At 35.8% G+C, this 21893-nt stretch overlaps 1 protein-coding gene across 1 annotated transcript in view; it reads left to right on the top strand.

Annotated features, from left to right (window-relative positions):
* Positions 1–21893, top strand: part of BRCA2 (BRCA2 DNA repair associated) — a 34421-nt gene that overhangs the window by 2822 nt on the left and 9706 nt on the right. The window contains exons 4-19 of the mRNA XM_056489551.1: positions 1018–1123; positions 1860–1912; positions 2018–2058; positions 2152–2263; positions 3844–3899; positions 4768–4882; positions 7594–8778; positions 9630–14423; positions 15594–15686; positions 16571–16640; positions 16990–17408; positions 18396–18586; positions 19144–19331; positions 19685–19855; positions 20165–20516; positions 21227–21382. Of these exons, the coding sequence (XP_056345526.1) occupies positions 1018–1123; positions 1860–1912; positions 2018–2058; positions 2152–2263; positions 3844–3899; positions 4768–4882; positions 7594–8778; positions 9630–14423; positions 15594–15686; positions 16571–16640; positions 16990–17408; positions 18396–18586; positions 19144–19331; positions 19685–19855; positions 20165–20516; positions 21227–21382 (8102 nt within the window). The remainder of the gene's footprint in view (positions 1–1017; positions 1124–1859; positions 1913–2017; positions 2059–2151; positions 2264–3843; positions 3900–4767; positions 4883–7593; positions 8779–9629; positions 14424–15593; positions 15687–16570; positions 16641–16989; positions 17409–18395; positions 18587–19143; positions 19332–19684; positions 19856–20164; positions 20517–21226; positions 21383–21893) is intronic.

Here is a 21893-nt window from a genome sequence, read left to right on the forward strand (position 1 = left end):
GGAATATTGTAACTCTTTGTTTTTCTGAAGTTTGCTGCTGAACTTAAATGTAGCTATTTGTGTTTTACAGTGTTAAGTTCCCTAGGGAATTCTTGGTTTCAGGAGTTTCACCTGGCAGTTTCATAAATGGCAAAGAAAGGAACCTTATGATTGTTTATTTCAAAATGGTCAGTTATACTCTGCATATATGCAAAGTTCAGATGTGACTGAAATATTCTATTTTCTTTCAAATGGCTCTTGTGAAAACAAGAGCCTGGATGGGAACTGAGGGATTTCATACCTTGGTATGGTACTGGGATGCACCTGTGGTGTGCATATGAACTCAGGAACTCAGAAGCAGAGAGAAATGCACAAACTAAAGTGTAATTTCTGATAGCAAGGTTGTTTGGAAACTTCAGAGTAGAAATTCCCTTTAGAAGATGATTGTCCATGTAAGGGTCTCACTGTTCAGAGGATTCTGCAGCTTTGGTGGGAACACTCTCTTTTGCCTGGAGATGCTTTGCAAATAAATAGGTGCTGCTGACGGTGACAGTGACTCCAACAACAGTTCTGGAAATAATTTTTGCTCTTTGGTGCTTATTTGAATCAATAAATGTATGACGTAGTAAATATTTGGGGAAGCTGCACAAACCCATATTTCCATGTGTTGTATTTTTGCTAAGAATAACTTCTGCAATGACAATAAAGGCATAATGCAGTACATTACAACTGAAATAGAATATATGACTTAGTTAATACCAAGTGAATAAAGTGACATAGTGAGGGGTTTCTTGGCTGTGCATTTGAAACATGTTTAGCATTGTTTGGATATAAAACTTGGACATACTTAAAATACTAAAAGAGAAATTAGGATTGGGTTTTTTGTTCTTGGGTTTTTGGTTGTTGTTGGTTGGTTGGGTTTTTGTTGTTTGTTGTTATGTTTTTGTTTGGGTTTTTTTTGATAGCTTGGCTTTAAGCTTCAGAATTGAAACCTGGAGTTCTGCAAAATTGTGCTGATTATTATATTCTATGCTGCAGATAGAGAGAATTTGATAAGCCCAAGTAACACAAGAAGAACAATAGACCAAGAAAATGAAATACTTGCTTCTTCTCCTGGTACCTTCCACAACTGCCTTGCTGCTAGGTATGCTAAACATGTAAACACATATAGAATATAAGCTAGACCTTAAGCAAAAAGCAATATTTAACCCACCATATTTAACTGTTGAACTTTAAAAGCAGTGAATAATCTTGTATGTCTGATATGTTTATGATACTTGTAGGTTGCTAAGTGAGTTGAAAATAAAACACTAGCTAAATTTGTAAATGTCCTTGCTTTCAGGTGTTCTTCCTATATTTCTACTCTTTCACATTATTTCAGCTTTCCAAGTCCAAACATCCAAAGAAAGAGTAGTAGTGATGTATCATGTACATCTCAAGTAGTAAAGCTATTTGTAATACTTACTGAGGTTTTTTTTTTAATAATAGCTTTGATTTTGACACTTTAATGTCTGTATTTCAGATAAATTTTATCAAAGTACTCATGTTGATTATAAGAAGAGTTAAAGTAGTTAAGCCAATTTCCCTAATTTCATACAGCATATAATAAAATGCGTGGTTACATTGAAATTTATTACTTGTCAGACTATTCATCACTGAAAATATTTCTTGAAAGAAATATTTTACAGTTTATAGTAGACATGGTAATGTTTAAAATACTGACTGATGGTTAGGAGGAATCTGCATTTTATCTAGTCAGAGAAGTAACCATGGTGCAAAGATATAATGGAGATGGTAATATATGAGATGTTTGAAATATTCAATTATTTTAAGAAATTGAGAAGTTAAATTAATATTTTTGTTTTAATTTTGTTTTGCAGTCCAGCTATTTTAAGGAATACTTACAGAACACCTCAGAGAAATAATATCCCTGGTTTGTATTTTTGCTTTTTGATTCTACAAAATATTTTACATCTCTAGATAAAAATACTCTTTTTTTAGTTACTGTTTAATGTTCTTTTTGCATAATGTTTTTTAGGACCATATGGAAGCTTGTTTTGCACACCAAAACTTTCGGAGGTATGTATTTTATTCAGCATATTCCTTTTCCTGAGTTGTACATTTAGAATTTGGCATAGAAATTATAGATATGATTGTTAACTGTATTTCCAGGTCAGAACTCCAAAATGTATTTCTGAAAGTCTGGGAGCAGAAGTGGATCCAGATATGTCCTGGTCAAGTTCATTAGCCACACCTCCTACCCTTGGTGAAACAGTGATAATAGGTATTTCTAAAAACGAGCAATTGCTAAGGGTTTAAAACTTCTGGTTTTGACACTGGAAGGTCACTCAATATGAACTGTTTGCTTTTCAATTAAAAAAACACAAAATTCTTATAGATTAATATTGGGTGCCTTTAGATAATGTAGCCCTAAACAGAAAATTTTTCAGAAGTTTTCTTCCTTTCTCTGAGGGGTTAGGGAATATAAATTTAGAAATAACATAGCAAAGCATACAAGGAGGATTAGATACATTTGCTTTGCCCTATCACAAAACTAGAAACTATTGGGCTAAGTTAAATGGGTTTGTTTATGAAGTGTAAGAAGGTGGCCTGCTGAGTAAAATTCCCAGCAGCCGTGTTGTCTTCAGCATTTTTAACCACTCTGACTGTGCCTGCCATCATAGCAATCCAATGAGACTGACTGGGATACTCATCCAATTTAAGACCCGAGCTCCTGGGTTCGTATTTCCTGGGTTGTTTGGATGGGGCAGTTCCTGGAGCTCATTTACTGCACAGCTGCACAAACAGCTGTGTCAGCAGAGCTGTGAATGAGTGGGTGATAATTGCTGCAGTGGTAATCAACAGTGATGATAAACATTAAGCCTCAACCTGAGGTGTTGGTGAAAGTGAGATTTCATTAGCATATGATAAGCAAAATGAAATCTGACTGTGTGTTTTGAGATGAGAATCAATTTGTTGATGAAAATTCTTGAGAAAATGGGAAGACCTGGGTGTGTCTCCTTAGCTTATGATATTTCTCTTTTCCTGTTGTTAAACTACCACTGTATAGAGCATATAAACCATATCAAGAATGAATCCTAGGACTGGGAATCTCTTTTGGGATGTAGGGGTGGTACTATTCTCAGGACTATTGAGTTCTGCCATTTTGGATATTCTTTGGTCCAGAAAGGTATGAGCTGAAAAGAAGGACTCAGGGAGGCATCCATACCTTAAAGATGATGTTCTGGGAGATGAGCTGTGGTTTGAGCTCTCATTCTCCCATGTCCTGGATAAGCCAAGTATTTTATAAGAGTGATATTATACTCTCTGCCTTTTGACACCTGTGAAAAGGAAGAGCTGCTACACAAAACCTAGATGGCATGTCTATAAAACATTTAAATACACTGCTCTTCAGGCATTTTAAAAATAGGGTTCACTTTCTCCTTTTGTAACAAAAGTGAAGATTACTGTTTTGGGAGGAAGTGGGATAAAAACCCAAATTCCTGAAAGGCTTGAAGATCTCATCCAGGTTTTTGGACAGAAGAAAATGAGGAGTAGTGCCATGAATAACTGGTTGAAAGGGGAATGGCAGTGCTGTTTCAAGGTGGTACTGGAAACAGCAGAAGCCATAACATGTGATTTGGGGTGGTTTGTGCTGTTAGAAAACTGCTTTTGTATACTGACTTTCAGCCTCATCTGTACCACTTTTTCTTTAGAACTTTTAATTTTTAGTAGTTTATTTACAGATTTGAGTGGAATTTAAAATAATCCAATGAAAACCCTCCCAAAACACAGCTGTATTTGAACACACTCAGTAGAGCACTCAGGAGAAAATAAACTGACTTGTCTGTCTTTCTTCTAAAGCTAGAGAGAATGATTCTATTTCTGAAGCAAAGCTACAGGATGGAAGGGCTGATACAGTAAGTAGTTTTAAGAGCTATGTTCTTCTTTAATTTCAGTTAAGCTATTTGGTTACATGTTTGTATTCCTTGAGCCAAGAATAAAAAATTCTGTCGTTTTAATTTTAAGCTCTTCTGACTGTTTTTTAAAAAGCTATTGTTCACAAGACTAAATTTGCAACACATGGTTGTAGAATGTGTTCTCACAAATAACCCTCTCTGAGGGTTATTAAAGAAAATCAAAGCAACCCTCACCCCTCAAACCACTTGGCTTCAGCAGCACTCAGTATTACTCAGAGAGAAATCAAACCTAGGAATTTTGTTAATTGGTTTGTCTCGTTTTTTCCCATTTCTGTCAAACTTTTGACAGTTATTTTTTGGGAATAACTTAGTGCTCTCAACCACTAGAAGGAAGAGTTGAAATTGAGTATTAGTTTCAGCCCTTTGATAGTGGTAGGGAGAGTTCTTGCATAATTGGAAGTTGACTCTGTGTAAGTGAAAGCTGAAACATTATTGAGACTGAAACCCAAGGATGGTACTAAAAGGATTCAATTACAAATTTAGGTTTGATCCTTAACGACCTGAAACTTCACAGTTAACAAACCGTTACAAGTGAAAATAAGCAAAATGTCTTTGTCCTTCCTCATATCTCCTTTGTTCCCTTTTTGAGGGGATTACAGTAAACTGCTGAACCCATTCACTGCCCTTAAGGTGACTTGAGAATGGAACCTGATTTGCATCAACTTGTTTTTCACTTGAATCTGTGAAAATGTTACCTTTCATTTTAAGAGATGGAGCATTAGTCAGGTACTGTTTAGAGTTCTGTCCTTGACTGTTAAAGTGACACTTACTAGTACATAATATAACAACTTTTGTCTTTGTGTTACAGATTTTGCACAATTATTTTTCCAAGCATGATAAATGTCCTGGAATAAGTGATGCAAGTATGCTGTCTGTACCAGAGACAGTAAAGCTAAATGCTGAAGATGGCATCAAAGATTTGGGTATGCATTGATGTTTTACCTAATGAGTATTAGGTGAAGTAAGACTGAGGGTAAAACTACATTCTGTGTTTTGGGCTGTTGTTATGGCTGGTTTGTTCTGCCAGCTGTGTACTCCCAGTCTCAGAATTAATTCAAATTTGTAAATTTAATCTAGGCTTATAAAATGGGTTGTCTGTTGAGTCAGCGAATTAAATCAGTATCCTGGTTAAGCTAGGAAAGTCAGGTTATGGTGTCACTGGACAACAACCAGATTAGTACTGTGAAATGTGTTCACACTTCACAGCTGGAGAGGTGAGACTGTGTGAGAGCTGAGACAGAAAAATGTTACAGGCTCAAGGGGGAGCAAGACTACTGTTTCTAGCTATTGAACAGGCTTAACTTTATCATGAAATTTCATCCCCGCACTCACTATTCTGTGGTGAGCTTGTTTTTTGATCTTGCTGTATCGTTTCTTCATTTATTTCACCTGTTCAAAATAGGTAGTTCAAAATGTGACAAATCCTATTGGAAAAATAATGTTTTGGATTTTTTTTTTAATGAATGCAGAAAATACCCGAGACAAGGGAAAGAATGTTTTCATTCAGTGTTTTTAGATAATGTTAGTGAACAAGCAAAATTATAAATTACAGTGAGAGGTTTTTTGACTTTATTGAGAAATGATGGCAGAAGAAGAGATTACTACCAGAAATTTGTTCATCATACATGGGTGTAAAAGGGTGCTGTAGGGATTCACTCTGGCTAGACAGGACTGTATATCCTTAGGATTTTGTCTCCTTATCTGAATTGAATGGCCTGCCCTAAAAATAATGTTCGATGCTAAGTGTAAGAATTGTGAAAGAATAAGTTTAGAATTTGGTAAGGAGGGCTGAGAATGCTAGCATCAGGAAGCATTGTTGCTTGCAGAGAGACACAGGCCTGCTGTTTTGATACTGTAGATTCAAATATGCTGAAAAGAATGTTTTTGATAGTAAATGTATTCAAGTAATCTGTAATTAGCAAAATACTTTTAGAAATTAAGGACAAATTAGTTGGTCTTGGTCTGTGTTCCAGTAGGTCCTATTACATTGCATACTGCAGTAGAGAAGATAAGTTAAAACAGTAAGAAGGAGAAGACCATTTGTCTTAGAGCTCGAAATAACTTGCAAGTGTTTCCCTTTTCCTACGTCTTCCCTTTTTAATAATAGCTAATTTGGCATTTGATGATGCCATGTGAAAAAAAGGACAGCTGCACATTTGTAGCTTTCACATGTTGGTTTTCTCTGCAATATGATCATAAGTACAATAAGTTTTATTAGGTATACATTTTGTTTCAGTTAAAGAAAATAAGATCATAATATATCAAATAATCAAATAATATTGCCCTCCAGTGAGTTTAGAAGTCAAAATTAATTTTCCTGATGTTTGTTTTTCCCTGGCATGAGATTATTCAGTGTACAGATTGTATCTGTACAGTCTTTTAAATAATCCTTGTTTTCTTTAATCCTAAAAAGTAATATCTCTTGTTTAAGTAAAAACAAATAAGCTGTGTTTTTTAGGAAGCTCTACTGACAGGTTATCATAGGAAAGGATATGGACACAGAAGTTGCTTCAGAGGAACCTACTTTAGTAAAGGAAAATTACCTGCGTGTGCACTCTGTCTGTAGTGTTACAGTTTGTTTTTTTTGAGATCTCATTTACCACTCAGGCACAAAATAGAAAGTAAAGGGAATGAGTAACTTTCTATACCTTCAACATCAGCATGATGTTTTGCATATAATTGGTTGTGTGTGACCAAGTACTGGGAATCTTCTATGGATTTCCAAATGGAAAATCTTTTGGATATTATGCTCTTTAAAAGTTTTAGTAGGGAAAGTTACAGAGTTGTAAGTAATTGTACCTAAAAAAAGTTAATGGAAAAAGTTAAGTTATTGGTCATGGGCCTAAGGAATACAGAGGACTGTGATGTTTTCTAGGTACTTTATTATGATTTCTGTGATATGGAAAAAGCCTTAAAAACTACACTGTAAATGAAACGTATCTTTGAATGTGGACTGTTCTGATAAGTGGGTCTCATTTCATAATATCTCTTTCCTTTGAGAAGGTAATATTTTTATTTGGCTTGTGTAACCTCTACAAAGTAAAGTTTAGGTTATTTTTTCCCTGTTGCATGTTATTTCTAAACACAAACAAAAAATTCTCGTTATTTTTCTAATATTTGTGCCAATCATTGAACTACTTAAAAGCTTCCTAATCAATTAAAAGATTGAGAATATTTCTAAATCTTTCTAGATACTAAACTATTTTATATCATAGCAGAAGACAATTTAATAAATTAGTCTTTATATAACAGTTTCTTTACCTGCCAATTATAGATAAAAATAGGCAGGTTCTTAACGTGTCTACCATCAGGTACAAGTTTTGGAAGAAAAAAATCAGTGTATTTATCTTGTCTAATTTACTACCCATTCTCTGTCTGTAGAGGGAAAAAATACTCTTTTAAGATAGTCAGGTTGCATCTTGGCAGCCTTAACCACTACAGAGCTCAGGAGGCCAGGGTATTTACATATATTTCCATTGCTTCCTGTTCCTCTTACAGCTGCTTACATTTCTCTTTACCAACTCACTCCTGAGTAAAGGTAATGCCTATAAAATTGAAAGCTGTATTTACCAATACTGTTCCTAAGTTATTTCCTTACTTGTTTTCTTCTCTCCATCTTCTCTAAACTCTTTAGAGTCAGAGGTGTTAGATGGCTTACTGGGTGAGATGGATAGCTCTGAGGACACATTCAGCATGCCAGCTGAGTCCAGTGGAACTCTTCTGCTGATGCCACATGCTCTGGATGCAGTAGAGAAATATGAGATAAATCCAGATAAAACACAGGAAAAGGGGGATGTTCCCTCTCAGCAGCCTAATGGAAGAAAGAATGGCATTTCACAGGAAGTCAAAACAAATAGCTGGACTGAAAACAGCCTCTGTACTCAGGTGAACAGTTCTTTACTCCAAAACACCAGTGAAGATACAGGGGATGGTAAAGATGGCGGTTTAATAGAACACAAAAAAGAATTGGAGTCTCCTAGGAAACCAGGAGATGTGCATGGTTATAGACCACACAAGTCCTTTGAGAATGAGAGGCCTGTGAAAGAAGGTGTGCAGTCTCCACCAAGCCAGTGGTCTCAACTGAACTTCTCTCATCTTGATGTAACTCACCGGGAGATGTCTGTATGCAGTTCTCTGCCCTCTGACTTGCATAGGGAGGAAAATTTAGAGGAAAAGTCATTACTAATGGCCAAGGATGATGTTGCAGAAACATGTTTACTGAACTCTTCAGGATTGATAAAAGCACAAAAGCTGTTCAAAGTCGATTTGTCAGAAAAAAGCTGTGAAATGAAAAACACTGAAGGCAACCCAACATCGGAAATAACCCCAGTAAAATCTGTGTCATTGGGTGTTCAAGATCCAGAGTTAGCAAAAGAATGTGCAGCTGAGGTTTCCAAAATGAGCTTCTCAAACTGTAATTCTTTTTTAATTGAACATGCAAATGTCACAGAGTATTCTTTAGACTACAGTGGCAACTTTTCCAAGCATTTAAAAGCAGCATCTAAATCTGTCGTAACTGATGTTCTGCCTCACCCACTTGTGTGTAGTGCCACATCTCCAGATAACTGTGATGACCTACATTTAATAAATAGTGAAAATACTCTTACGAAGTCTGGCTTTAAAAACCTGAAGATGTTACCCAGCTTGAGAAAAAGATCCAAGAAATTTATTTATAGAATAAATAGTACTTTACTGAATCAAGAAGAAAAAATACAAAAAGAAGTAACCTCTGAATCTCCTATTCATACTGTATTACCACATTTGGAATCTGATTCATACGAATTTAGAGGCGGTCTGGTGGCCAGTGATGTTAAGCAAGGTATATTGTTAAGCTTTTCATCTTTTGTGGAGGATTCATTATTTGTTTCATGTATATGTTTCAGATAAAATCATGTGAAATCTTGTGTTTCTAGAAAACTAGCTGTGCAATTGGGAATCAACATATGCGATTGGTCTGTTATACACTGATAAGGATAGCATCATTTTCAAGTAATCTTGTGCTAACTTTTTTCCTAACAGGTTAGCTTCTGGAATAGAAATTTCCACCCTGAGCCATTATTCTGATTGACAGGCGTTGTTACCTTTGTCTGTGTTGCTTTTACATCCATAGTGTCAAGGGCCATTTTGTCTGGGTTGGTGACTTCTAAGCGATCATAAAGAATGTTAAAGTTGTATAGTTATTTTTCTAGAATTAGGTGCTTTCAAACTGCACATCTGTTTCTTCCAAAAGCACAAAATATTTTTAAAAAACAATATAATGAAAGCAAGCACATGCTTCTATTTTTAGAAGCTGTTGTTCTTGCTAGAAGAATTATTTTATATTAGGAGTTGAAGTACTTTAAATTTGAAACAAATCCTTATGTTGAGACACAAGGAGTTGAAGCCCATCTTTTGAAATTTCATTACAACTGAAAATTTATCTACTGTTTTTTACTTGGTAGCATTAACTGCAGCCAAATCTTTTGTTTCTGGCTGTTAGAATATAATTAGGTTAAACAGACCTCCAGCCTTGTCAAGGCATTTGCATTTGAAAACAAAAGTGACACTTTGGGTTCTGCTGTTACCCTTGCTTAGAAATTACCTAATCAGCCAAAAAATATATTATAATATGAACTTACACTTATTTGAATAAATTTATTCACTTTTTCTCTGTAATGTCTTGTCTTGTAGACCACTTTCTTCCTGCTGAGAGAAAGCATTTGGAATCAAATACCAGCACAAAGAATTTCAGCACTTCTACTTCAAAAATTGATATAATGGATAACTCATCTGATAATTTATTCAGTGATAGGCTGGAACAACAAGACCTGAGAGACTTGGGGGAAAATGCAAGAGAGGATCAACCTGCTACATCAATAAAATGCTTAGAAGTATCTAATACACTGAAAGAAGACAAAACCAATTCTTTAAATAGTGAGATTATTTCAAATATAAAACGTAAAGTTCTGACTTCAGCATGCCTAATGGCAAGAAAGCGTTCCAAATTTCTCCCTAAAACAACCTGTGCTTTTGAGAAAGGTAAAGAAGATGACATGAGTGCTAAGGTGAACAATGGAGCTGCTGCACCTCAGAGCCTGGAAGAGCTTGGGTCTTCTCACAGGGACAGGGAAGTGTTGGTTGATATTCAGGGTGACTCTACATCTGTGACAAACAGCAGTTCCCATAATACATTGTGTCAGATCAACTTGGGCATAACTAGAATCAGTAGTGACTGTTGCAATAAGTTATCACCCCATAAAAGGCATGCTACAGACCAGAGGTCAGGAGTTGACTGTAGAGAAGAAGTACATAGACCCTTGGGAATAAACTGCTCAGAATATGACAGTACAGGGTTAAAACAAGGAGAGAAAACAGATACAGGTGCCTTTTCAGAGGATGCAGCCAACAATGAAGACCCAAATCCAATTGAGAACAGTAAAAGCCCTCAAGCAGCTGCATTCAGTAATGTAGCTGTAGACATTTCTAAAGGATTATTAGATTGTATAGATAATAATTCTTTAAATGAAATAATTTCTGCAGAAGATAAACAAATAGCACCCATGTGTTCCAGCAAAAAGCCAAACAAGAACCTAAAGTGTAAAGGGGAATCATCAGTGAATCTTAATGCATGCAGTTTGAATCTGGGCTTCAGTGGTTTTCAGACTGCTTCCAATAAGCAGATTAAATTCTCTGAAGCCAGTATAGCAAAAGGTAGATTGCTGTTCAAGGATATTGAAAATGAATGCTTTGAAGCCTCTTCCATGGAAAGAGTCAGTAACTTTTCACATAAAGCTAAAAAGGAAAATATATTATTCTCAGGTTCAAAAAACAAGTTGGGCAGTAATTTATCTGATTCTTCAGATTCACAGGCAAGTTTTCTTGAGCCCAGGTGTGCAGAGTTTATTCCACATAGAGTTGGCTTGTGTAAAAGCTTTCCTGGAACTCCACAAGCCTTGCAAGAAGCAAATCAAACCTTGACAGCAAGCCAAGAAGCTGAAATTGCTGAACTTTCCAGTATCTTGGAAGAAACTGGTAGTCAGTTTGAATTTACACAGTTTAGAAAGCAAAATAACACAACGCAAAGTCACAGTCTGCAAAAATTAGGAACTGTAGAAACACATGGAATAAAGAATGTAGAAAATATTTCTGAAACAGGGAAAGATGTGGGGGTTTGTAGCACTTTTAAACCAGAAATTCAAGTAAAAAATGACAAGGATTGTACTCGGGAGGAGGACACAAATGAAGACTCTGAATTGATGGACAATGAAAACGAAAATGCAGTGTTTTTCCACAAAAATAACAAAAAGGTTACTTTTACTAACTTAGACATAAATGAAAGTAGAAGATCTGATGAGAGCTTTCCCATACCTAAGCAGGGCAGCTTTTCTAATTTCATAGGCTTTACTTCAGCTGGAGGTAAAAAAATAAATATTTCAAAGGCAGCTTTGAGTAGGTCTGCAGAGCTCTTCAGAGACTTGGATGATGATAACTATTTGTTCAAATCTTTTGAAACTTGTACTAGATGTCACAATTCAAATGGATCTCTGTCTTCTAACAGTAATTCTTCCAGATGCCTGACAAAAGAAAGCAAGGAAAAAACTGTTTGTGTTTCAGATTTCAAAAGTGAAAATGGTGTTTCCCACGCAGGTTCTGTTTCCTATCATGCACAGAATAAAAATGAGGAAAATACTAGTACAGCATTCAAGGAAAATATGGAAAATAAGACCAAAATATCAGTAAATAATACTGAAAATGTTAGCTTCAGTAGCATTAACATTCTCAACAGCCTATTATCCACTAAAAATCATAAGCAGAATTATAAAACTTCCAAACAAATTTTAAATCCAGGAGATGATGAAGGCAATTTGCAAGACCACTCATTAGATGTAACATATCTAGAAGATGCTATTATGACTGCAGAAGAACACGGTTTAAATACATCATGCAAAATGGAAAACCAGTCGCCTAAGCAGAAGGGAGAAGACAGAAAGGAAGATGAGTGTTTGTCACCAAAGCTTCAGACTCCAGCTGCTGGTGATATTTCCATTCCTGATGCAGTTCTGGATCATTCTCTGCCCTTGTTCAGTGTACAGTGCAGAGAAGGAGATGTACATGTTTTGGAGAACTCTGATAAAGAAAAAACAAATTGTAAAAATATAGAAGACACCACTCATGATAAGGACCTTCTAGTGAATGAAAGCAGAATAGAAATAGGTTCTTACCATCATTATCAAATACCTTTTGAACAAGAGGTAAATGTGGGGGAAAATAAAGTGGAAGGGAGTTATCTGACTGGTTTTCATACTGCTAGTGGCAAGAAAATAGCAATTGCTGATGGATTTTTGGCTAAAGCGGAACAGTTTTTTGCAGATGTTGATGTAGGAAAGGAACATAATGACAATTTTGAGGACCTCATCAAGAAAAGGAAACTTGGCAAGAACTGTGTTAAAGACTGTGATTTAGGTATTGAAAGCGTTGCTCAGTGTGACTCAGAAAAACTCAATTTTAATGAAAAGCTTGTTCCTGAAGAGCTTGGAGATCAGTTTAATCAGGCAATAGAGAGCAGTCCTATTAAACATGCTGCAATTCTTGATCCTGGTGAAGTTGATAGATTTGTTGATCTAGGTGAAGCTTGTGAAGGGAGTTTGGTAACTTTACATGCACATAAAAAAGCTGATGTCAAACCTGAAAAGTCAGCATTGGAATCCCCTATAGGACAGAAGAGTGATGCTTTAAGTAGAACTTATTTGTCTGAAGATAGAAACTTCCTTGCAGAGAAAAAGGTGCCCTACTCACCAAGAAAAAGGGATGATTCAGAAAACACAGATGATTTTCCTGTGCACTCTGCTGCATCTCTGCATTTAATGAAGGTACCACATGACCTCGAAGATAACTGTGTGCCTGGAGATACAAAAAATGCTTTATTTGTTAAGGAGAGCAACAATAAAGCTGATCAGTCACTCCTCTTAGATTCAAAAAGTAGCTGCTCTTACATGAATGGTGACAGTAAGGAATTTGACTTAGAACATTTAAATGAACCTGCTGCTGATACAAATTGCTTCACAGACACCATAGCTAATGCTTGCCAAAGCCAATCACTAGTGAGTCTTCCTGAAGAGGAGACTAATTTTAACAGGTTAAAAGAAACAACTCTTAAGGTTGAAAAACAAAGGAGTGATCTGAAACAAACTGTGTTTAGCACAGCAAAAGGGAGAGCTGTGTCTGTTTCAGAAAGTGCTTTAGCAAGAGTCAGACAAATATTTCAAGACTGCAGTGAAGCTGTAAAATATGAAATTGAGCCTAACTCAAGAACGAATCAAACAGAAATTGCTAGAAGTTCATCTGTAATCCTTCACACTGAGTTTCCTAATTCTACTGAACTTTTTAATGCTACAACAAGTGAAGAGGTTAATTCAGCCACATCCCAATTTATTAAAGTAAATACAAGTGCTGATGAAGACAGTCACCAAGAAGGAAACACATCTGCAGATGCAAAGTCTATTTCAAATTCTCAGAAGCAATCCTTTGAGCAGAATATTAAGCTTTTAGGGCACTTTGTTCCAAATAAGCAGATAAAGCCATCAGATGCTTCTACAGGCAATTTTGGATTTTTTAGTACAGCTAGTGGAAAGCCTGTACAGCTTTCGGAAGAGTCACTCAGGAAAGCTAGACAACTCTTTTCTGAGATGGAGGGTAATCATTCACCACATGTACAAGAAGCATTTTTAGTTGAGGAAGATGTGGAAAAGTGCAAAAAGGACACTGAAGTACTTCCTAGGAGAACGCAGGTAGTTTCATCAAAAGGGGAAGAAAATACCAGCCCTGAATTGATTTCAGATTCTGCTTTTGGCTTCAGCACTGCTAGTGGAAAGCAGGTAAAAGTTTCTAAAGATGCCTATCAAAAAGCAAAGGCAATTTTAGAAGAATCTGATTATATTTTGAATAGTGGGCTTTGCACTACAGATCAACTTAGTTCAATTAAAGACAGTGGTCAACATGTAAAATCTTTAACAGATAAGGTGATTTCAGAATTCAAAACTGAAAAAAGCTGCAATCAAAACTCTGACTTTAAAAGCACCTGCCCTCATGAAATAAAGTATTTTCCAAGTACTTACCATGTCAAAATGCCTGAGCACACACCATACAATCAGGAAAACAAGCAGTTAGCATCATTTGAAAATAACTTGCAGCAAGAAGAAACTGAGTCTTTTGGAAAAGGGCAGCCACATCTGGGGTCAAAACCAGAGTCTGAAGCAATTTCATGCAGTGCTGCTGCTAAAGCAGAAATTGATACTAATCTTCTCCAAAGTCCAAAAAATTATTTGGAAGTAGAGGCTGTAGAAAGTGCAAGAGCTTTCATGGAAGACAGTTTTTCCAGTTCTGGAGTACAAATGAATGCTGTGCAGACCTTCAGTGGCAGACTGGATAAAAACTTCCAAAATAAAAGCTTTGGGAAGAGGCGCTTTGAAGAAAACAACTCACTTGGTAGGTGTTTTATCTTACATATGTTCAACTCCATATTTCTACATAGTGGATTGGTTTGGGTTTTGGGGGATTTTTTGCACATCACATTGATTTTTAGGTCATAGAGATATTCAAGTTCTTTCTCTAGGCATCAGTGACAAAAACTTCGTGGTGCAGGGTAGTTTATCCACTCTTTCCAGGCTTAAATATGCACAGTAGAAGCTAAATTTGTGATTAGTAATTTTGAATTTTGCTGTTTTACCATAAACTTACAGAAGAAATCTGCTGCTCCTTTTCTCCCTGACCAGACTTCATTTTTTTTCCTCTCTGTACAGATATAGTGTTTTTTAAATTGAAAAATGAGTAGCAGTATTTGAATTTTTACCTGCATTGCAGGTGGGGACAATGTTTTGTTTGTGTCAAGATTGCTAGTCTGATATGAAAAATAGTTGTTGGTCTAAAACCACTTTCTTGCCTTCTGAAACTGATCTGTCTAGAGCTGAATTGTTGGTACTTGATGCTTGCACAGACTAGACCAGTTAAGAACCTGGGCTAGCTGAAAACTCCTTGTGGAAGGGGAGATTGCAGCAGGGTCCCTGCCTGGCTGCACAGGTTCAGGTGCAAAGATCAGTGTGGAAAGTTTGGCTAGGTGGAAAAAGCCAGGGAAGGACTCTTACCAATCCAGCTTGAAGCAGCTGTGCCACACCTGAACCCTGACCTTAGTTGCAGCTTCTGTAAAAGATGAGCTGCTCTTAGAAGTTTGGAGAGACTCTTTACTTACTGGAAGTTCAAAGAGAGATGCAGGTGAAGTGCACTTTGAGAGCTGTGCTGCTGGAGTGCACCGTGATGCACTTCCTAAGGCAAACTGAGCGTGTTTAGAAACTTCAGACTTACAGACTTTAATTTGGGGTGGAAAAGAATTGCTGGTCACAAAAGTTTAATGACTTCGTCATGTGGAGTTTCATTGTCCCTCTTGGTAGTACAGTATGCAGTCATTCTGTACAGCAGAAACTTCTGCAATTTGTGATGAGGTGGCTCTGTGTTTGAAATTTTAGACGTGACCTGAAAACTTGCTAATTCTGCTTGCTCTGGCTTCAGTGTTTTATTTAGAAATTACAGTTACATTATACCAATTGATAAGAAACTGAGCTTGAAAGGAACTTCACTTTTAAAACTGTGTTTTTATTCTAGGTGAACCTCCAATTAAGAGGCAGCTTCTCCTTGAGTTTAACAGAACAAAGGATTCCCCCAGGTCTTTGAAAGCTTCAAAAAGCACCCCTGATGGTAATTTTAGTCATCTTGTGTTCTAAGATGTAATCCAGTGTCAGTTGTTATCTTGAGAATTCTTCAGTTTTCAATAACCTAACATGTAATAAGTTTGCTTAACTACTGCATTTATCAATGTAGTCTTGGAAATTCGGAAAAGCTGCTATGGTAATGTCTCTGCAGAATTGAAATAACGTGATTAATGATATGCCTTATTGCATAGACTATAAATATATTCCTTCTGCAAGAACTCTGGTTTAATTTCGAGTTCACAAGGAATTTACCCACTCTCTCAAAATCCTAAATCTCACAAATTGTAGTCTCAATAGGAAGAATGCATTTTATTGCTTAATCTCCAGAATATATTTTATTGATTAACTTTGCATGGATACTTACTATATAATTACTTCTCGTATGAAACTTCATCTTTGCAGCCTAAGGGAATAGCACAAATGAGTTTACATTCCAGGCAGATATGATTTATTTCCATTGATAATTCCAAGATGTCTTTCCATAATGGTAGGAGGAGTTTGTGCAAATGTGCATTTTTCTGTTGTAACTTCAAATAAAAGAATAAAAGTTGCTGGAAGAGTTCTAAATAGAATGCTGAGCCTACATGGAGGTAAATATATGATAAACATTTCCCTTTTAGGAGCCTAAAAATATCTTGCTGGCTCACAGACACAAACTCTTGAGAACTCAGCATTGTGAGCACTTATCCTTTGGATCTCTCTGAAAAGATGTTTGTTTAAACATTTTTGGGGGTGGGAAAGAAGAAAGCTGTTTAAATCCACCTGAAAACTTTTCTATATATCATTAATATAGATAAAACATGTGCTGTAAATTTCTGTTTTCTATGTAATGTGCTGTTTCAAACATTTTTTTCTGTAATTATCTTTCAGGCATTTTTAAAGACAGAAGAAAATTTATGTACCATGTGCCTTTAAAACCCATAACTTGTCAGCCTTTTGGGTGAGAAATTTTAGAGTTCTTCTTTGTAACTGTCTAAAAATATACAGTAATAATTTACTACCCAACTTTATAAAAGATTAATAATTTTATGACAATATAAATATTTTTACCACATATAACACGCTGCTGCAGTAGACCAGTGTGATGCTAAACAAACTATTCCCTGTTACACTCTGTCTTTTCTCAGTAGGTAGAAGTTAAGTATTTTAGTTTTAAAGTATCGGAGACTTTGTCTTTTTATTGATTCAGAATATAAATTTGTTTTACTAAATTAAGAATACAAAACTCCTGACAAAGATTTTTGTCAGGAAGATGAAATCTGCATGCTTTAATATTTTCATTTCTGTAGGTCATCTAAAGAACGACCAGAAGTCAAGAAACCTACCCTTACTCTGCCGGATCAAGACTTCAGAGGATTCCAATCCAAACCTGCCATTTTTCAGCGCTGTGCTTACAGGCACTCTTCAGACAGTGCTGCAGAGGCTTCCACTCCCTGTAAGGCTTCAACAAAAGAGAGTGAAGAAATGAGAAGTTTGTACAAATCTGGCAAAGCTGCTAAAACTTTTATTCCACCCTTCAAAACCAAGCTGACATTTTCTACATGTGAACAAGGCAGCAGCAAAAGAAGTGACTCACCCATCAGCAAAAATATGACCAAGGAGATGGAACTAAGTCAGATCAGAACTGAACAAAATACTGCTGACCCTCAAGACCACCAGTCTGATATCCAGCAGGCAGCAGACACTGACCTAGAAAATGGGAATTTAGGTATTTTCAGATTTTACTCACTTGACTGTTGTAAATACTAACTGTCAGAGTTGATTCTTTAAAGGGGTTATTGCATAACTTGTCAGACTTTTTTTTTTTTCTTTTTTAATAAAAAGAAGCTTCTTTTGAGGCTGTTTTTTTATTTTGGCAGGAAAATTAGGAAATTACTACTTTACTAATATTTTATATTGCACTCCTAGAGGATCATATCCTGTTTATCTTCAAAGCTAATTGGGAAGATGAAAAGTATTTCACACAGTGCTTAGAAACAAGACAGCTTATTGTTCATTTGATACTTGATTCTTCTTATATACTTCATAGGTAAAATAACCTAGGAGTCTTAGATTAGCCTTGCTGTACTTCATTCACTTTTACAGAAGCTTCTTTTCATTCTATTCTCTAATTAAAATGTAGACTTAGCCATATAAATGATTGATTGTATCATTTTCAAAGAGGCAGACTTTAAATGCTCAACTGTTCAACTTAAGAATGTGGGCTTATGCCTTCTAAGCTCTCTTGAATGCTCTGCTGTGTGTTATTTCTCTAATTTACAATCAAATAATCTGGGGTTTTTTTAGAAGGACTTGTGTATATTTGAACAGGTATATGAACATTTGCAGAATTAGATCCTGCAGTAACAGGCCAAAATTTATGGATTCTGTAGTCATCAACTAGTTTTTTTCCATTTGGAGTTTTCTATTAAGACTGAGTTCAGTCTGATGAGAAAAATATGTGGATGGAAGTTTAGTTCAGGGACTTATATATAATTATTATGGATATGTAATTTGTTTTGTATAAATATTCAAATGCCTTCAGTAAACACTGCTTTCTATATGCATTAAACTTAGTATTTAGACTTGTAGTTTCTAAAAATCTGCATAGTGACACAGAAAAAACGCTGCTCTGAATCTGCTACAGTATGACTGTGTATCTTTATTTGATGATGCTTTTTAAAGGTTTTGATGTTTTGGGATTTTTAAATTGCAGCTGTGACCTGGATGGTGACAAATCTCCGCTGTGCCAGAGATCTGCAGGAAATGAGAATTAAAAAGAAACGTAGGCAAAATATTCATTCACAGCCAGGCACTCTTTATGTCACTAAAACATCTGCAAGCAATAGAATTTCTCTGAAAACTGCAGTAGAAGAGAAATCTCCTAGCTTTTATTCTACAGAAGAGGTATATTGCTTTCTTTTTATTTTCTGTCTTGCATCTGTTTCTCAAGAATAGCAAATAAAAACTCAGTAGCTTTTGAATAGATACATTCTTCAGTTTTTAGGTAAGTAGCTGTTATACCAGTTGCTACAGTACTTAAGTAGCACATATCCAGTTTTTAAGACTATTCCAAATAATAAAGGTCATAAATCTCTTGTGTTATAATCAAACAGAAAAAAAAAATCCACGAATTATATGAAGAGCTGGTTTAAAAGAACAGTTAAAATTTAAGCTTAGGTAAATCTACATGAAATTGCTCTTGCTTTTGGTACAGTGAAAAGTACAAAACCTATTGAATTTTTTTAAACACTTTTAAAGAACACTGTGATGCTGTTCTGCTAAAACAGTTGTTGAGAGTCCTCCATTCTCCATGGTTTACATATGAAATGGCAATGTCATACAAAAGCTGTCTCAACCTTAAGGAAATATTTAATCTGAATTTATAAGACTGGATTTTTAAACTCTGTGTTGAATCCTTACTGTATTGTTATTTTTTGTCTTTTCTGTCTGATTTTTTTCAGCTATACACATTGGGTGTTTCAAAACAGTGTGTACAAGTTAACAGCACAAATGCAGAATCTTTCCAGTTTCTCATCAAAGACTTTTTCAGTAAGGAGTATTTGTTAGCTGGAAATGGAATGCAGCTTGCTGATGGAGGATGGCTAATACCTACAGATGAGGGAAAAGCTGGGAAGAAGGAGTTTTACAGGTGCTGTTACTTATGAGCTTAGGACAACTATGTTATTTATTACTTAGCAATTCTGTTGTCTCCTAGAATAAATCCAACACAGTGGTATTTTAAAGCCTCTGACTACTGTTTTTTTACTATGCAATTTTAGTATACCTCTGTTAGAGTAAATAAAGATATTTTAGGATTGTAAATTTGCTATGTAGATTAATGTTGCTAGTGATTGATCTTCACTGATCATTAAAGAAAGAAAAGTCAATTTGGAAAATTTCTGAAAATTCTTCAACGGTGTGAATAGTCTAAAAAATAGGCAAGTTAAAATTTGCAGTGGATTTGTGGATTTCAGGTTAATTTTTTAACTATTTTATCTGCAGAGCCCTCTGTGACACTCCTGGTGTGGATCCCAATCTAATAACAGAAGCCTGGGTTTACAATCACTACAGATGGATTGTATGGAAATTGGCAGCCATGGAAGTGTCTTTCCCACATGAATTTGCTAACAGATGTTTGACACCAGAAATGGTCCTGTTGCAGTTGAAATATAGGTATGTGTATAGCAATATATTGGGAGCTGTAATTTGTGTTACTGTGTGCTGTCTGGTTTGTCAATATTACAAAATAAGCACATTTATCTTGCATTCACTTAGCAGAATGCTTGTATTGTTAAACTTAGACATAGCAGTATTAAAAACATAGTGTGTTGTTACTTGCAAAACTGTAGAGAACATTTGCTTTGCTACAGTGGTGTTTAATCATGCAGATTGAGTAACCAACAGTTTGCTACAATTGTGCTTAAAGAAAAATAACGTGATGGATTTTGTTTGCTGTAACAAAGCACAAATTCTTTTTTGTAGGTATGATTTGGAAATTGATAAAAGTAAACGATCAGCAATCAAAAAAATAATGGAAAGAGATGATGCAGCAGGTAAAACACTTGTCTTGTGTATTTCCAAAATCATATCGCTGAACGCAGTTGCATCTCCTGGCAGTAGCAATAAGAGCTTGGAAAGTAAAAAAGCAGCAGCTTTAATTGAAGTTACTGATGGCTGGTATGGGATCAGAGCTCTTCTGGATCCACCTCTCAAAGCTTTCTTAGATAGAAGAAGGCTGACTGTTGGTCAGAAGATCATAGTGCACGGAGCAGAACTTGTTGGTCCTCAAAATGGATGTACACCACTGGAAGCCCCAGATTCCCTTATGTTGAAGGTAAGTAAAAAATATTAGTTCAGCTTGATTGGATGTGACTGAGAGATGTGATGAATGCTACTTAGTTGAGCCACATTTTGTAAACAGCAAAAGTTATTGGGGCTTTACAAACATAGCTTTGCTGAAGTTTAATAACCAGATTTGTAAGACATGATACAAGGGTGTTATTCAATACAGTTGGAAGAGAAGTTTGTAGTATAAAATTCTGCCAAGTTTTGCTATGTGTTTTGGCAGTTCCAGCTCCTTACTTTGGTTAAACACCAAGTTGCAAAAAAGTATTTATCCTTCTCAGATAATAGGGAAGTTGGAGGAAGAACTGGGGAGGGAGGGGGGAAACCAAGTCATGAGAGGGTGAACTGCTGGGAGAGGGCTGGGCTCATTTGAAGTTAGTTAAAGAGCTTTAACTTTAAACAGTGCTTTCAGCATAATACTGAAATTACTCCTCTGGTACAAAGCAATGGTTTGTCTCATAGATTCTCATTTCCCAGAGAATTTTAACTCATGAGATTTTTAGATTCTGTTTAAAATACATTCTTCAATGTGAAAGGAAACCTTGAAATTAAAATGTGATCTACTCAGGTACAAAAGTGATATATTCTTTCTGAGGTCAGTGTGAAAATAGATAGGTAGATATTCCTGCAGATAAAATAAGTTGGATATAACTTTGACTTAGCAGTGAGAGTTTCTCATTCAGCCTTTCCCTTGCTCAGATCTCAGCGAACAGCACTCGCCGTGTGCGATGGCACACAAAACTAGGATTTCATCGGGATCCCAGGCCTTTCCCTTTGCCTCTGTCGTCGCTCTACAGTGAGGGGGGTGCCGTGGGGTGTATTGATGTGGTTATTCAGAGAACTTACCCTGTTCAGGTATGGTGTAAGTATTTTATGAATCTAACAGGGTTCTATGAGATCTCAATTATATTAATTAATTGCTATGTCATTCCTCAAATCAGACACAATATAGTGAGCTAATTTTTTTTTTTAAGATATCATTATATGTAAAATAAACAGGAGTGGTTCCTGCATGTATTTAGTATTTCAGGACTGGACTATCCTACTATAAGAAAAATTTGAGTTTGTGTTCAGTACCTTTTGGTTGCCTTTGCTTTCAGCTTCAAATAGCCAGAAATAATTGAATTCCAGTTCAGTACTCTAAAAAGTAACAGCACTTGTTTTATTATTAACACATTAATAGAAAATTGCATATTTCTGTACATTGGTAGGATATTTTTTTCTTAAATGTAGCTGACTGTATTGTGTAATATTGCTGAAAATACAGTATGTAATTATGGTGTAGCGTAGAGTTAAGATTTTTTAAATACCACTTGATATCCAGACTTTTTTAATACTGTAGTCAGACTTCTCTGCAACTACATGG

Source organism: Oenanthe melanoleuca, chromosome 1 (genome assembly GCF_029582105.1).
Source record: "Oenanthe melanoleuca isolate GR-GAL-2019-014 chromosome 1, OMel1.0, whole genome shotgun sequence".
Taxonomy (NCBI): Eukaryota; Metazoa; Chordata; class Aves; order Passeriformes; family Muscicapidae; genus Oenanthe; species Oenanthe melanoleuca.